We start from the raw sequence: 16,038 nt of genomic DNA, 5'->3' as shown, positions 1-16,038 counted from the left end.
AACAAATCATTTGTGTGGTACTGACTGATCTAATGTATCTGCAGATCTGTGCAGCATCCTGTAGAGAATATTCCTGTAAAAGAGAGATCTGTGAGGAGTGAGCTCATTTATGCTCAACACTGGCTTTAGCAGAATCACACTGTCAGCTTTTCACACTGCTCTAGTTTGTTTAGTGTGTTTTTTTTCATCTTCTTGTTAAAAGACAGCAAACCCAATCTCTGCTTGGCAGGTTTTGGACATGTTTGGCAGACTGCTGGAGCAGCCGCTGATAGCAGCCGAGGCTCAGGCCAGATATCCCATCCTGATCAAACTGTTTGACAAGCAGCTGGAAGACTGTAAGACGATTTTCAAGAAGCAGATGCAGATGGAGGAAACCCGAGGTCTGCCTTACTGACAAGCCTCATCTTTGCCGCATTTGTTATTGACTTGCATTTTTGACGTGTGTTTATCGGTCTTCCAGGTTATTCTCCTGTCTCTAAGAACATGCCTGCGGTTTCTGGAGGACTGAAGTTTGTCCAGGAATTGCAGGAACGCATACAGACTCTTTACAATAACTTCAGATTCATCAACCACCCGTAAATATCTGATGTCTTGAGTCTATTGGAGACTATTGGAGTTTTCTCTATTCAAATAAACTCTTTATATGTGTTATTATAGATGTATGGAGTCTGTGGATGCAAAGGAGATGATGCAGAAATATGATGAGCTCATGCGGCAGCTCAAACAGTGAGTCTATAAACAGATTATTGATGTTGTTAAAAGAAGTCTCTTTCATTCACTTACTGTAGACTACATTTATTTAATTGAATATACAGTATAAACAGGGCTGTTATAAAATATTCTTACAGTTTAAAACAGTTTAAAAAGGGGTTTTCTATGTGAATGTATTGCATAGTTTAATTCATCTAGTGCATTTGCAGGTATATCTTGTAGTAGCTGCATGTCTAAAACGACTTATGAAATTGGCAATCAGATCAATGGGAGAGCTGTATGATATGGACAGTAAGTTCTTCGATCGCTCCCAGTTATTATAACACAGTTTTTTATGTTCAGAAAAATTAAAACAGAAAAGAGGTTTAAGGGTCAAGTGGGTCAAAAAGACATGATTCTGTTCCTCTTTATTCTGCACCACAGTGAGTTGTTTGTTTGCAGAACTGTGAAGAGCGCATCAGTTGTGCATGCAGGTGAAGATCTGCAGAGCCTGAGGGGGTTTTGTAGACACTTTGAATCTGATGAGTGCAGCTTTTGTCGGCCAGTGTAAACTGATGAGCAGAGGTGTGACATGTGCTCTTTTCAGCTCATTAAAGAGCACTTTTACTACTGCTTTTGGATCAGTTGCAGAGGTGTGATGTTACTGTGTCTGGAAGGCCTGTCAGAGAGCACCGCAGTTGTCCAGTCTGCAGAACACGCGCCTGTGGAGGGAGATTGGCTCAGTTAGGGCGAGTGTCCACTGTAGTGTTTTTCTGAGAGGTGATCTAAAAACACTCCAACTCTCCAACTATTAAAGCTATAAATACTCATTGCTGAGCGTTAAATGCATGCACCTTGTGACAGTTTAGTAATGTGGCGCTTCCATTGACAACAACAGAAATATAGCAGCAGCTCGCATTTCAGCCCTGCAAAACAGCTTCAGTGTGCACGTGCAACGATGGGTGATATGGGGAAGCTATGATGGAGAACTGATGATGAAGCAATAGGATGGTTGAGCTGAAATGTTCATCAGATGTTCTGATATGAGCAGATATCATTGAATCAGCACAGCAGGGATAGGAAAGGCCATGTTTCTGAATGACTGAGAAAAGCAGTGGTCTTAGAACTGAGCCCTGAGGCACATCATTTTGGACACTGAGATTCACACAGAACTAATTACTAATTATTAAATGCAGATACTAATATGATGATTTTGTCAATATTTGAAAAAGCAGCTCTATTTATATATAAAGTTCAGTACATAATGATAACAAACTATTATTTAAGATGTTTGCTGAATAAGCTACTACTTTTCTGCTTATTAATAGTTGATTAAGGTAGTACATTAAGCCATAGGATTAGGAATGAGAATTAGGAATTAGAATGAGATCATACTTTTAAAGTTCTAATAAACATCCGAATTCTTAATAATCGGCAGGTTATAAGCCAGAAGTCAACAGTGGGAATCGGTACTAAACTAAAATGTTACCCATTTTAACCATTATAATGTCTTAACAACCAGTTTTGATCAGTTTGCTGCATTGCAAATTTTTTTTTAAAACCATTTAAAAGTAATTACAGCAGAGTAGACATGAATCACAATGTGCTCAAAATATGAGGGCATAATAACGATAAGAAATATGTTATGAGCGTCAAATCAGTGCATTAGCCCTCCTGAATGCCTGTTATTAATCATTTATTTTCATTCTACGTCTCAGTTGTTAACTTCAGTCACAGATGAACCGTTTTAATTTAGCCAGTGTGTGGAGTAGAATGATGCCGGTCTGTTCAAATGAATGCGTCGCGTCTCAGTGAATATACAAGGCCTTCTGTTGGACTCCTGCAGTATAATATTCTCTGCTGTACGCTTGAACACAAGCTGGAACATGAAGATACTGTAGGCTGGTGTTGCTGAGGGACCTTTACATGGAATAAACAAATAAAGATGATTTATTTGCTTATTTAAGGCACCAGTGTCTGTAGATTATTACTTCAGGGTCTCATTTTCTCCAATTATGTGCTAGACCTCAATAGTGCTGGATGAACAATGGGGTGTAGAGCGTAGCTAACGCAGGACAACATGTGATCGCTCTTGTGTAACCCTGAACGTGTGTATGTGTGTATATGTATATGTGTGTGTGTGTGTGTGTGTGTGTGTGAGTGTGTGTGTTTCACGTGCAATTTCCCTTGTATGAGAAACAAATGATGCATTTCCCAAAGGCCAGATCTGTGTGCTCTCCAGTCTGAAATTAAACCTTCTCGTTAGCTGATGCTAATCAGTGCTGTTGCGTAAACACAATCCAGTTATTGCTATGTGCTCTCGTTATATCCTGACACGGAGATGTACGACTGCTGTGAAGCAAAGAGATATTTGATTTCATGGACAACAGCTCTGCTCCTGTAATAAGAGCATCAAACTCATAGCAGAAATTCAATAAGGGCTGCTCTCTCATGATGGCCTATAAAGAGATTACACTACAGTACAGGGACCCGTGCAGGCTCGTGATGAACGACACGCCAACGGTACAGCATTCCCACGCACATCCAGCCAATAACAAAGCTGTAGTGCAGTTAAAATGGTACGTGTGTTTGACATTGAGGTTTCAATACTCAAGAAGTTCAGTTCAGAGATGTGTTTGCTGTAGCGGAGTACAGTGATCATGTCTTTGTGACACTACACAATATTCTTTCTTACTTCATTTGGACTCAAGTCTAAATATCTCAACATTTACTAGACAAGGAAAAAATATTGTTTTCTGAAATAATATGTGTAAATGAAGGCATTTTTTCATTAAAGCAACATAATCTGCCAATGGGGGAAGCAGAATAATCTCATTTTAAAGCGAAAACAAGACCCCACAGGCTGAATATTGTCTTGTTTTTTTATTATTTTGACTGTTTTTGCAGGGCAGCTTACTTAATGAAATCGCTCAACACGCTTATTTTAATCATTTATTCACTCATAAAGGAAGGCGCCATAATGCATTTGAGAAAATGTCCAAGCTGCTCTTTTACAGACTATGGTGATTTATACCATGAAGATCCAACAGGAAGAAAGTGCTCAGATCGCTATATTCTACATCTTATATTGTCCTACTCATTCATTTGTGTTGTGGGAAATCTTTCTCATTTATTTTCCAAATGCATACACATCTTGGCATTTCCAACACGCATTTTTTAATGCGTTTAATCCAAAATGCGCATAAAATAGTTGCATGGAAACTTTAGGTGATGACTGTGGTGTCATCTGCAGATACTCATCTAAACTGTATGACATCTGGACCAGCTCTGTGGCCGAGAAGTCGCAGTTTAATCTGAACAAGCCGCTGATATCCCGAGAGCCCAGATCCAGACTGCTCTCTGTCAACTTCAGCCCGCAGGTCAGCCTTCTGCTTCTGATAGCATGTTAATGTTGTGTGGATGTGCGCTGAGTCTCTGATCTGCTCCTGTAGCTGGTGTCGGTGCTCCGGGAGGTGAAGTACCTGGAGGCCAGACAGGCTGAGATCATCCCCGATGCAGCCGCAGAGATCTACTCCAGCAGAGAGCTCCTGTGGCAGTATGTGGCCAACCTGGAGCTCACCACCGGCTGGTACAACAAGATCATCAGCTCCGTGCTGGACGTGGAGATGCCACTGGTCCAGGGCCAGCTGACCGACATCGACAACAAGCTCAAAGGAGCCCAGGAGAACCTGTGCTGGATAAGTGAAGGTAGAGATATATCCACTGTTGAGCCTGCAGACACTCTGAACACTGCAGCAGGCTCATAAGCGAACAGCACAAACACTCATTTCACTCATATCCTTCAGCTAGAAGGAACATTCTGCTTACAACAGCTCTATATCTACATCAAAGCCTGGAGAAGTGTGCTTATGTAGAACATTTTGGTCAAAAAAATGGGTTACTCTTTTAATTTTAATGTACAAATCTTGGTAAACCATTAAATATGATTTTAACTCTTAATTTGCTGCTTATTACTAGTTGTTGAGGCAGTAGGTGGGTTTATTCAGTATATGGTTATGATGATAGTATATGATGATCATAGATTAACCCACTTTTAATACTGATTTTATATACAGAATGTGACCCTAGGCAAAAATATCCACATAATCCCACATAAGTGTCAATTTCTGTAAATTGGGATTTCTACATTATATGAAACTATTGAAAATCTAGAATCTGAGGTTTAAATAAATCTAAATCCTAAGCAAATCTCCTTTAAAGTTGTCCAAATGAAGCTCTCAGTGATGCACATTACTAATCAAACATGAGGTTAGATATATTTACAGTAGGAAATTTACTAAATATCTTGGTGGAATATGATCTCTGCACAATAGTCTAATGATTCTTACTATGAATGAACATTTGGTGATTGTCCATTGCCACAAATAAACCTGTGCAGCATGAGACTGGATATGGGTTATATATACAGTGTTTCCTGCATTAACAGGTCTGCTTCTGTGTTGTTGTAGGGATCTGGGAGTACATCCAGGACGTGCGTGAGGCGGTGAGTGACCTGGAGCAGCGTCTGCGGAGAACTAAAGACAACGTGGAGGAGATGCAGAGCCTGATGAAGAGCTGGGCCACACCGCTGCACGACAGGAAGGAAGGCAAGAAGGAGATGCTGCTGAACCTGGAGGAGCGGAGCGAGCGTGTGGAGCGCACATACAGCCACATCCGCTCTTCAGGAGCCAGAATACATCTCCTACTGCAGGTCAGCAGCACACTACAGGGTCTTTTCACATTTGTGCTACACATCTTCCTTTATTCTTGTAATTTTATCAAGTGAAACATTATCTTATTTAAATAGAGTAACATTAAATGTGGCTATGAAATTAAAATGTGCTCCTCCTGCTGTATATGTTGATTAAAAGAGGAATTTAATATCAATATTTAATATCAATTCTGCCACATGTAGACGTACAGAGAATGGAAATTGTGTAACTCTCAGACCCCAGGTCTATACAAATACCAAAAACACTACAAGAGCAATGCAAATATACAAAATATTACAGTATACATTATAAAAGACAAAAAATACAGAAAAATAAGGGCACACAGCAGGTAGAGGACGAATAAGTGAAGAGTGCAGTAAGACAGAACTATTTTGTTCTTGTTACAGGAAAACTTACACCTTTTCAAAGCAGACCCGTCGTCTCCACAGTGGAAGATTTATGTGGATTATGTAGATGAAATGGTCATCGACGGCTTCTTCAATGCTATCGAGAGCACGCTCAAGTTCTTCATGGAAAATACAGGTGTGCTGCTATCTTATTTCTCATTCATCTTTAAGTTTAGTTATGAGGGTTTCTTCGGTGTGCAGAGTGATTGTCGAGCAGTAAAACAGATCCCCTGATGTCTCGATACAGATGCAGATGCTGGATTAGAGCCGCTGTTTGAGGCTCAGCTGCGCCTGCAGGTTCCTGACCTGGTGTTTCAGCCATCGCTGGAGCTCAGATCCTCAGACAGCCTCCATGAGCTGGTGGAGGGTTTGCTCAGAGACGTCTTTAAGACCTCCACTCTGGTGCCACGTCTGGCCAAGCACAGCGGCTTCCCAGACTATCAGGTACTGATGCCAAAAAACAGAGAATGGAGCGCACACACAGGTGTTCTGGTGCTGATGTTTATATGGATAAAAAATAAGATTAAAGTCTCATGCTTGTGCTGCAGATTAATATGATCTATTTAACTGGGTAACAGACTGCTTATATGATAACATTTATAAAGAGTTTAGGTGATAAAGCATCTGAGGGCGGTCTGATTTATTTATCTTCAGTCCAATATTTGGTACATGATATGTGACCCTAGACCACAACACCAGTCATGAGTGACAATTCTTTATACCAATATAAATGCACCAATAATGATCAAGCTTTGATGTATGCTGTGTCCGGATTAAAAATCTGGAGATTCAAAAATCTAAACAAGAAACACTTCAATAAGTGTATTGTGGTCTTACTTCATCAGGATGATATGGAGGACATGGAGGAGCTGGTGCAGACCCGTCAGCATGTGATGCAGCGAGTGAAGAGGATCATGATGAAGTGCTGCGAGTACCGGAACTCTCTGGAGCGCTACGCTTACCTGTACGTGGACGACCGCAAAGAGTTCATGCGTCAGTTCCTGCTGTACGGCCATGTGCTGACGAGCCAGGAGATCGAGGAGCACGCTGAACACGGCGTCCCAGAATCCCCTCCGACTCTAGAGCGCTTCCGGCAGCAGGTAGACTCCTACGAGCGTCTGTATGAGGAGCTGCAGCGGATGGAGCCTGTGATGGTGTTCGAGCGCTGGATGAGGGTGGACGCTCGCGCCTTCAAGAGCGCGCTGCTCAACACCGTCAAGAAGTGGAGCTTGATGTTCAAACAGCACCTCATCGACCACGTCACTAACAGGTAGAACACTGTGGGCATAAGCGGAGCTCGTTTAAAGGGTTAGTTCACTCCAAAACTTTAAGATTCTGTCATTATTCAATTACTCTCCCTCTTGCTATTTCAATCTCCCGAGTGCATTGATCATGGAACTTTCTGGAATTTTGTTGAATATTAAAAGGTTTATTTCAGACATTAAAGGTCAGGGAATTTTAGGTTTGTGTTGTGCAAGTCTCAAGTGCTAACCCTGGGCACGTCTCAATTCTCAATGACAGAAGTGTACTTTTTTGGGTGAACTAACCCTTTAAAGGTCCAGAGAAGTTCTTTGAAATGTGCGTTTAATTATTGGATGTTTGGCGTAATCTGAACTGAAACATGAAGAGGAGGGTGAGGAAACAGTAGCCCCTCCCCTTTTTACAAAACAGCCAATAGCATGTTGTTCTGTCAATGCGAGTGGTTGGTGTGATGTGTGATGTGTGTTTCAGTCTGTCTGACCTGGAGGAGTTCATCCGGCTGACTGAGGCCGGTCTGGGGCAGAAGGTGGAGGAGGGTGACTATAGAGGACTGGTGGAGATCATGGGTTTCCTGATGGCGGTGAAGGAGAGACAGAGCAGCACGGATGAGATGTTTGAGCCTCTGCAGCAAACCATTGACCTGCTCAAGACTTACGAGCAGGAGCTGCCGGATGTAGTCTACAAACAGCTGGAGGTCAGTTCATGCTGATCAACACATGATGTTCCCAAAGGCACAGTTCACCAAATAATGAGCATTCTGTCGTCTTTTCCTCATCTTCCAATGGTGCCAAACCTGTTTGAGTTTCTTCTGTTTCACTTTCTTTTATTAAACACAAAGAAAGCTACTTTGAAAAATGCCGGAAACCTGTAGCCGTTGACTTCCATAGTATTTTTTTCAATAGAAAAAAGAAACTCATATAGGTTTGAACTCACTTAGAGAGTAATAGTGAGTACATTTGAATATTTGGGGGAATCGTTCCTTTAAAAACCAACAGAGAGTAGGCTTGAATTTCTATAGGATTGTGTAGCAAGCATCTAATGGACGCTACTCTATCCCATAATGCTTATTTAATTTAATTTAATTTTACTATAAACATTAAGTATAGTTGTATTTTGCCTATATATACCCATCCTGGAAGCTATATTATTATTATAAAATATTTCATATTTCACATAATCATCACATTTATACTACTATAAGGTCTGGATACTGTATGTGTACACTGAATGTATACTGTATTGTGTATTTGTGTGTGTGTGTGTGTGTGTGTGTGTGTGTGTGTGTGTTTGATGGCCAGGTGCTGCCGGAGAAGTGGAACAACATGAAGAAGCAGGCGGTGCAGGTGAAGCAGCATGTGGCTCCGCTGCAGGCCGCAGAGGTGGCTAACCTGCGCAGGAGATGTGCTGCGTTCGACGTGGAGCAACACACCTTCAGGGAGACCTTCCGCAAGAAACACTTCTTTAGGTGCTGCACATCTCTATGCTTTATGCAGAACACACTGATGCACAGTCATAGAACAGAAAACCACTCGATCACTGAGGCTAACTCAAGCCCAAAAACATGCCGTCTATGCCAAATAGTGTGAGTTCCACATTGAACTAGGTTGAAGTGTGTATTCCAGTTATCCGGATGCTCTGTAGACAATGGCTAATATTACCCACAATACTTTTTGCTTTGGATGTGAATTCATTCAGAACTACAAACACAGGTAAACACAAACTACACACATGCTGGGTCTATGAAGTGGAGAGGCTTTGGTAAATAGCTTTGACTGATTACAAATAAATATACATTTTTGCAGTACTGTGACGGATGGGTTTAGGGTTTGGGTAGGGGTAGATTATTGGGAAATTTAATACATTTTATCTTCTGGTCGCAACCATATCCAATCAGGTAACAACCCTCTAACAATAATGGAAAGGTGGCTAACCCACATTAGGGAAGTTTGAAAATGTATTCACTCAGTTGTACATACTTTGTAGTCTGTAGTGTAAGCAGGTTTGTGTCATTGTTGTGATCAGTTGGTTTGTTTGTGTTCAGGTTTGACAGTGTAAATGTGCACGAGCAGCTGGACACAACGCACACACAGATCCAGGAGCTGGAGAGTCTGATGGCGGGCCTCACGGAGTCGGCCAATCTGTTTGAGGTGGGCGTGCCGGACTACAGGCAGCTGAAGCAGTGCCGCAGGGAGCTGCCGCTGCTGAAGGAGCTGTGGGACCAGGCGCTGGCGGTGCGCTCCTGTCTGGAGGCCTGGCAGAGGACGCCCTGGAGCCAGATCAACGTGGACGACATGGAGACGGAGTGCAAGCGATTCTCCAAGGAGCTGCGGCTGCTGGATAAAGAGGCACGGGCGTGGGACGTGTTCAATGGGCTGGACGGGATGGTGAAGAACACACTGACGTCACTGAGAGCGGTGGCAGAGCTGCAGAATCCGGCCATCCGCCCGCGCCACTGGCAGCAACTGATGGCAGCCACTGGAGTGCAGTTCACCATGGACCAGGACACCACCCTCGCAGACCTGCTGCGCCTCAACCTGCACCACTTCGAGGTAGCCCCACAGCCTCTTATTAACAATGCCGTGAACTTACAGTAAACAATCAGTCAGCTTTAGGGATATCTATTAGCTAGTGTGCTCCAAAACAGTGACGATATTCACATTTAGGAGATATAAACCTGATATAAACATCCAAAGCTTGCAGTTGGTCTCTTCCGCTCGAATAGGCCAACCATTTCTTTACTTCAGTTTCTCCCAATCAAATGCTCTCTAGTGTCTAACAAACCCCGCCCCCTTCTTCTTATTGGCTGTTCATTTGAGCTATAAAGCTAATGAAGCCTCTCATCGAGCGCTGTCATGAACACCACTGCAAATACAGTGTTAATGTTCTTTAAAAACACTCTAAAAGTTTCTATAATAAAGGATTATTGACAGTATTTTGCAGTGCACATGATATCAGTATAGTGCACGTTCATTATCACCATATATTGATGGTATATTATATCATGATATGATTTGTGTACTGTTACACATTAAAGCAATTCACAAACAAATGACTAGACGTTCAGTGACAACAGCGATTCAGATTATAAAAGAAATAACAACACTAACAGATTTTTCAAAGAATGCATACAGCTGGGAGGAAGTGAAGTTCCTTGCTGATCAGGTCATTTTCAGTGTGTCCTCATACACAGTAATGGGGCCCGTATACAGTATACATATAACAATGTGCAGATGTAATGGAAGTTGTGCAATAACTAATTGTTATTAGTAATATGGGCATATGTCCACCTGTAGGAGGAGGTGCGGGGCATCGTGGACCGTGCGGTGAAGGAGATGGGCATGGAGAAGGTGCTGGGCGAGCTGGACGCCACCTGGACCAGCATGAGCTTTGAGTTCGAGGCTCACCCGCGGACGCAGGTTCCTCTGCTGAAGTCCAGCGAGGAGCTGATCGAGACGCTGGAGGACAACCAGGTGCAGCTGCAGAACCTGATGTCCTCCAAGTACATCTCCTTCTTCCTGGAGGAGGTGTCGTCATGGCAACGCAAGCTGTCCGTCACCGACTCCGTCATCTCCATCTGGTTCGAGGTGCAGAGGACCTGGTGTCACCTGGAGAGCATCTTCATCGGCTCTGACGACATCCGCTCACAGCTGCCAGAGGTGCCTTCTCATGTTATTCATTTCTTTTTGAAGAGTAGGCTCATCTTCATCTTTCCTCACGATATACAGTGTTATCACAGCATCACTCACATGCAAATATTTACCTGGAAGCACACCTCATTGGAAAAGCGGACTTTTGCGATGTGCAATATTTCAGCTGTTAATATATAGGGAATGTCCGAGCACTCCTCTAGCCTGTACATGTTGAAGGATGAGGCTGCGGAGGGTTTTGTTGATTGTTTAATATGTGCAGTGGCTTTTAAAAGCAAGTCTGTGTCGGAGTGAAGTTTTCATATTCAGAAAAGCTCTCCAACCGATCTTAAACAGACTGATAATAATGAATATAATAGATAACGATGACGCTATAATAGAACAGTGATACTATAATCAGGTAGTATAGAGTGTCATAAACCCTCCAGAGGAGAGGGAAGAGCAGAAAATGAAATAGCAACAGCAGTGTAAATCACATTACTCCCCTGGAAGCACATTTATAGCAGAGAATATGAGAATAATGCTCACCATACATTAGAGAAACTATGGACAGCTCTAAATGAATATTTAATCTTTTCCAAATGCAGGAATAACATCAGATCCTGAAGCAGAGCGATGCTTTAGCAGGATTAGGGGATTTCTGATGGAATGGAGCAATCATGTTCAGTGGTGTTTGAGTCTGCATTCATCACTCATTTATAATGTCTAAAGACTAAATCTCTGCATTCTCACAGTTTTTTAGTCTGGATTAGATGAAAAATATATTTACCTGTTTATTTCAGCATCATTAAATGAATGAATCAGAATTATAGCTAATAAAATAGCAGTTTTCTAGGGAAGTGTTGTCTTGTACTATATGTTTTGCGCTCTAATAGTCTGCAGTGTGTAAATGTGGAGCAGACGTGTGAGACGCAGTAGATCTGAGCATCTTGTCCTGCCCTGCGGCTCTGCGCTACACATGGAGATGTCCAGCGTCTGCTTCTGGCTGAAATCATTTGGATAATTACAGCACACGCCTGTGGCCAGACACACAGATGTGCTGCTGAGAGCTTTCTGTCCTAATGAAGTTTTCTTTCCCTCATGAACGTCTCTGCAGGACTCCAAGCGCTTCGAAGGGATTGATGGAGATTTCAGAGAACTGACGCTCGATGCCAGACAAACACCCAACGTTGTGGAGGCCACCAATAAACCAGGCCTGTACAGCAAGCTGGAGGACATCCAGAGCAGGTGTGCAGATATCTGTGTGTTTGATTATCTCACCGTCCTCTCAGGTGCAGGACAAATGAACAGCTCACATCTATGGTCTTTCCCAGTACTGGGTTGCAGCTGGAAGGGCATCCGCTGTGTAAAACATATGCTGGAATAGTCGGCAGTTCATTCCGCTGTGGTGACCCCTGATTAACAAAGGGACTGAGCTGAAGGAGAATGAATGAGTGAAGAACTTCCTCAGATTTCAACTGTGCTTTATGACACACACACACACACACACACACACACACACACACACACACACAGATGATATCTCATTTACACTCATGAATATTCATCAATGAGGCTGAACTTTAAGAAAAGTTAACTTTCAGAACGCTCCTTCAGGAAGCACATGTGAGCGTTAGCGTGTCCCATGATGCTCTGCTGTGATGTGTTCCTGCTGTTCCTGCAGGCTGGCCCTCTGTGAGAAAGCTCTGTCTGAATATCTGGACACCAAACGCTTGGCCTTCCCTCGCTTCTACTTCATCTCCTCCGCTGACCTGCTCGACATCCTGTCCAGCGGCACCGACCCGCACCAGGTACACACACACTCACGCCGGCACACCCCGGCTGCTGACCCGATGGTGCATTTTCACCAAATGCTGCCTGTTATCTTGAAAATGTCCAGGGTTAGGACGATTCTAAGGGCCCATACATTTAGGAGGCCCCCAGAGACATCAAATCCACAGGGCAATATGAAGATATGTGTGCCTTAATGAAGAGAAATCACTCTCATGCTGTGTGTGTGTGTGTGTGTGTGTGTGTGTGTGTGTGTGTGTTCTTTATTGTTGTTTTTCCTCAGCCTTGCTCTTACACTATTGGACATATTTTAGATTTCTTAAGGGAGGTTTAGTGCCGCTTGATGGCGCTGTAGCTCACTGCTGCTCCTCTGTCTGGGAGGCAGAGTGCTAGTTTTCTGAATGTCAGATCAGGACAGAGCTGTGAGCCGTGCTCTTCCTCCCGCAGGTTCAGAAGCATCTGTCCAAGTTGTTTGACAATATGGCCAAGCTGCAGTTCCAGGCGGGCGAGGACGGCGGGCTCCAGAAGACCGCTCTGGGCATGTTCAGCAAAGAGGACGAGCACGTGCCCTTCAGCCACGCCTGCGACTGCACCGGACAGGTTCACACACACATTACCCACAGTGCACTGCAGACCAAACCTGTGATAGTGACACACACTGATCACTGATGAGCTTATTCAGAAGAGCAGTGCTGCTAGCAATAAAATTAATGGAACATATATTCATTTAAAGTGTTGATCATAAACGAGTGTCAGATCTCTGTTACAGTCATATACGCTGCTCAGAACCAGATCTGTGCATATCCATTAGATCAGTCAGTAGCAGAGACAGAACTGATCTAACACACACTGAAGATCACAGTACAGACTGCACCACACACACATTCATATAGCAGTGAGACATATTCATATACAATCAACATGAAAACATCACATTTTGTGGTTTGTAAATTTGTAAAATGGGTTATATTAGGTGTACCTGTGCAGAATGTTAGCATCTGTTACTGTTTCCAGGTTGAAGTGTGGCTGAACCGTGTTATGGACAGTATGAGAGCCACTGTGCGTCATGAGATGACCGAAGCCGTCGCTGCCTATGAGGAGAAACCCAGAGAACAGTGGCTGTTTGACTACCCGGCTCAGGTACTGAACACACACACACACACACACATATACTGTACACTCACACACACACACGCACACATATACTGTACACTCACACACACACACGCACACATATACTGTACACACACACACACACACACAGTGATGCTGATGATTGTCCAGCAGTGATGCCGCCGCATTACTCTGTGAATGAGCGAGTGAAGGATTAGGGAGATTCTGCTGTTTCCAGCTCACTCATCAGCTCAGATCAGCCAAATCTGCAGCAGTGACAGTCTCCCTGCAGCTTCACTAACTGAATGATTAAATCGGCCTCTTCTGTTGTGGAGGTTTGCTTTGTCTGCCACTCGTCATTAAAGCGTCGGCTCAATGAATTCCTCTAATTCCTGAATTAGCACTGATTTGAAGAGTTCTTTGTAACTCGAGTGAAAAATGTCAGGGTGAATGAGGAGCGTAATGAAGAACACAAGAGGAGATGACTGAATACAACACACAGCGCGCTCAGCATTTACACTGTTATTATTTCCTTTGATGAATTAAAGCATCACATTAATCACATTAATGCAGCCACATCAACACATTTGTCAGCCCAGGGAAGCACAGTTATATGATGTGTTTGTGTTTTAGTAATAATAGATTATGAAATTATTTTCTGTAATTGGTGAACTATGATTTGTATAGATGTATAGAAGCTAGATTAACTATATATACTGGGTAAGAGCAGTTCCAGCATTTTACAGTAAAAACTTAAAACATAAACGTACAGAGAAAGGGCGACACAGTGGCTCAATGGTTAGTACTGAGGCCTTACAGCAAGAAGGTCGCTGGTTTGAGTCTTGGCTGGGTCAGTTGGTGTTTCTGTGTGGAGTTTGCATGTTCTCCCGTGTTGGCGTGGGTTTCCCTATGTGTGTGAATGAGTGTATGGGTGTTTTCCAGTACTGGGTTGCAGCTGAAAGAGTATTAGGTATGTAAAATATATGCTGGAATAGTTGTCGGTTCAGTCCGCTGTGGCGACCCTAATGAATTTAGGAACTGAGCCGAAGGAGAATGAAATGCACAGAGAAAGTAAATGTGAACAGTATAATATTGAAACATGTTTATATCTCCAAAACAACTAACCTCAGAGTAATGCCATCAGAAAAAGATCAATCTGTCAACATATTTTATTTTTTAATCTAAAAAATATTAACAACTTCTCTTCTGCGTTATAGACGTGACCAAAAAAGTCTTGGAGTTTACAGTCTATAGCATACTTTGAAGAAATTCTGTCAATTAAACTGCACAACCCAAAGGAAATACTGCTCATCAAGAGGATAAGTCAGTACACACACATCCTTCATTTATTGAACACTTTTGCATTAATGAGGGAAAAGCTTCATTGTGGACGTGACTGATGTGAAATTGGCTCGTGTGTGACTATAACATATAATAGTCTGGAAACCCTGACAGAGTGGTTATTGAGTATTTTTAGAGTGCTGTAAAACACAAACCTACACACACAACCCAGAAAGGCTTTCAATATTTGATGAAAGCTTTATTTATTTTTTCATGGCGAGGTTGACATTTGCATGGAATTGCTCGTAAGTGTTTAAAATGTAAGCTCATCTTGGCATTTCCATTATGTTTTTTTTTGCAATAATCCACAATGCACAGAGATATATGTGTGTGGAAAGTTAATGCGTGTCTTTCAGGTGAGTGTAGTTGATGGATCCAGCCTGCTGATGTGTCTGTGTTCCTCCAGGTGGCGCTGACCTGCACTCAGATCTGGTGGACCACTGATGTGGGCATGGCCTTCTCCAGGCTGGAGGAGGGATATGAGAACGCCATGAAGGAGTACTATAAGAAGCAGGTGAACCAGCTGAACACACTCATCACCATGCTGATCGGCCAGCTGACACCCGGAGACCGGCAGAAGGTCATGACCATCTGCACCATCGACGTGCACGCCAGAGACGTGGTGGACAAGATCATCACACAGAAGGTGCTCAGAATCTTCTCATTCACCTGTCCTGTGTTCAACTGCATCCCAGCATCCAGATCAGTGTGTGCACATGCACAGTAGCCACAGCACAGCATCTGCAGTGTTGAGTTCTGATTACAGCTGACCTGGAGCACAGTGAATGCTGGTTATCAGTTACGTGTGTCACCTGCAAGAACTGTGAGAGTTTTTGTCCTTTGTCTAGTTTAAGTATCTAGAAATTGTAAAATCAAGAAGCATTTCCTAGACATATTGAGTTTAAAGAAATAATAAGCCGATATTTATCTGTTTATTTCCTGAAAACCAGCAAAATGATCTGACAGTAGGGTAGAGTCATGTATCTTATTTTTTCTTTTTGACTTTTGATTATTTATCTTTCCTCATTGGCAGATTATTCTGCTAATTTTAAAGGAAAAAACACTTAATTTTGGCTTATTATTTCTAAAGACATGACA

At 42.8% G+C, this 16,038-nt stretch overlaps 1 protein-coding gene across 1 annotated transcript in view; it reads left to right on the top strand.

Moving 5' to 3' along the window:
- The window catches only part of dnah9 (dynein, axonemal, heavy chain 9), a 76,439-nt gene that overhangs the window by 7,346 nt on the left and 53,055 nt on the right, over window positions 1-16,038 (top strand). The window contains 18 exon segments of the mRNA NM_001366550.1: window positions 230-380; window positions 461-575; window positions 658-726; window positions 3,944-4,070; window positions 4,143-4,398; window positions 5,160-5,401; window positions 5,810-5,945; window positions 6,057-6,253; window positions 6,655-7,079; window positions 7,541-7,763; window positions 8,368-8,534; window positions 9,111-9,618; window positions 10,363-10,725; window positions 11,813-11,943; window positions 12,380-12,506; window positions 12,934-13,086; window positions 13,501-13,626; window positions 15,347-15,586. Coding sequence (NP_001353479.1) covers window positions 230-380; window positions 461-575; window positions 658-726; window positions 3,944-4,070; window positions 4,143-4,398; window positions 5,160-5,401; window positions 5,810-5,945; window positions 6,057-6,253; window positions 6,655-7,079; window positions 7,541-7,763; window positions 8,368-8,534; window positions 9,111-9,618; window positions 10,363-10,725; window positions 11,813-11,943; window positions 12,380-12,506; window positions 12,934-13,086; window positions 13,501-13,626; window positions 15,347-15,586 — 3,756 coding nt within the window.

This window comes from Danio rerio, chromosome 12 (genome assembly GCF_052040795.2).
Source record: "Danio rerio strain M-AB ecotype USA chromosome 12, GRCz13ab, whole genome shotgun sequence".
Taxonomy (NCBI): Eukaryota; Metazoa; Chordata; class Actinopteri; order Cypriniformes; family Danionidae; genus Danio; species Danio rerio.
This window is presented reverse-complemented; position numbering and strand designations above follow the sequence as displayed.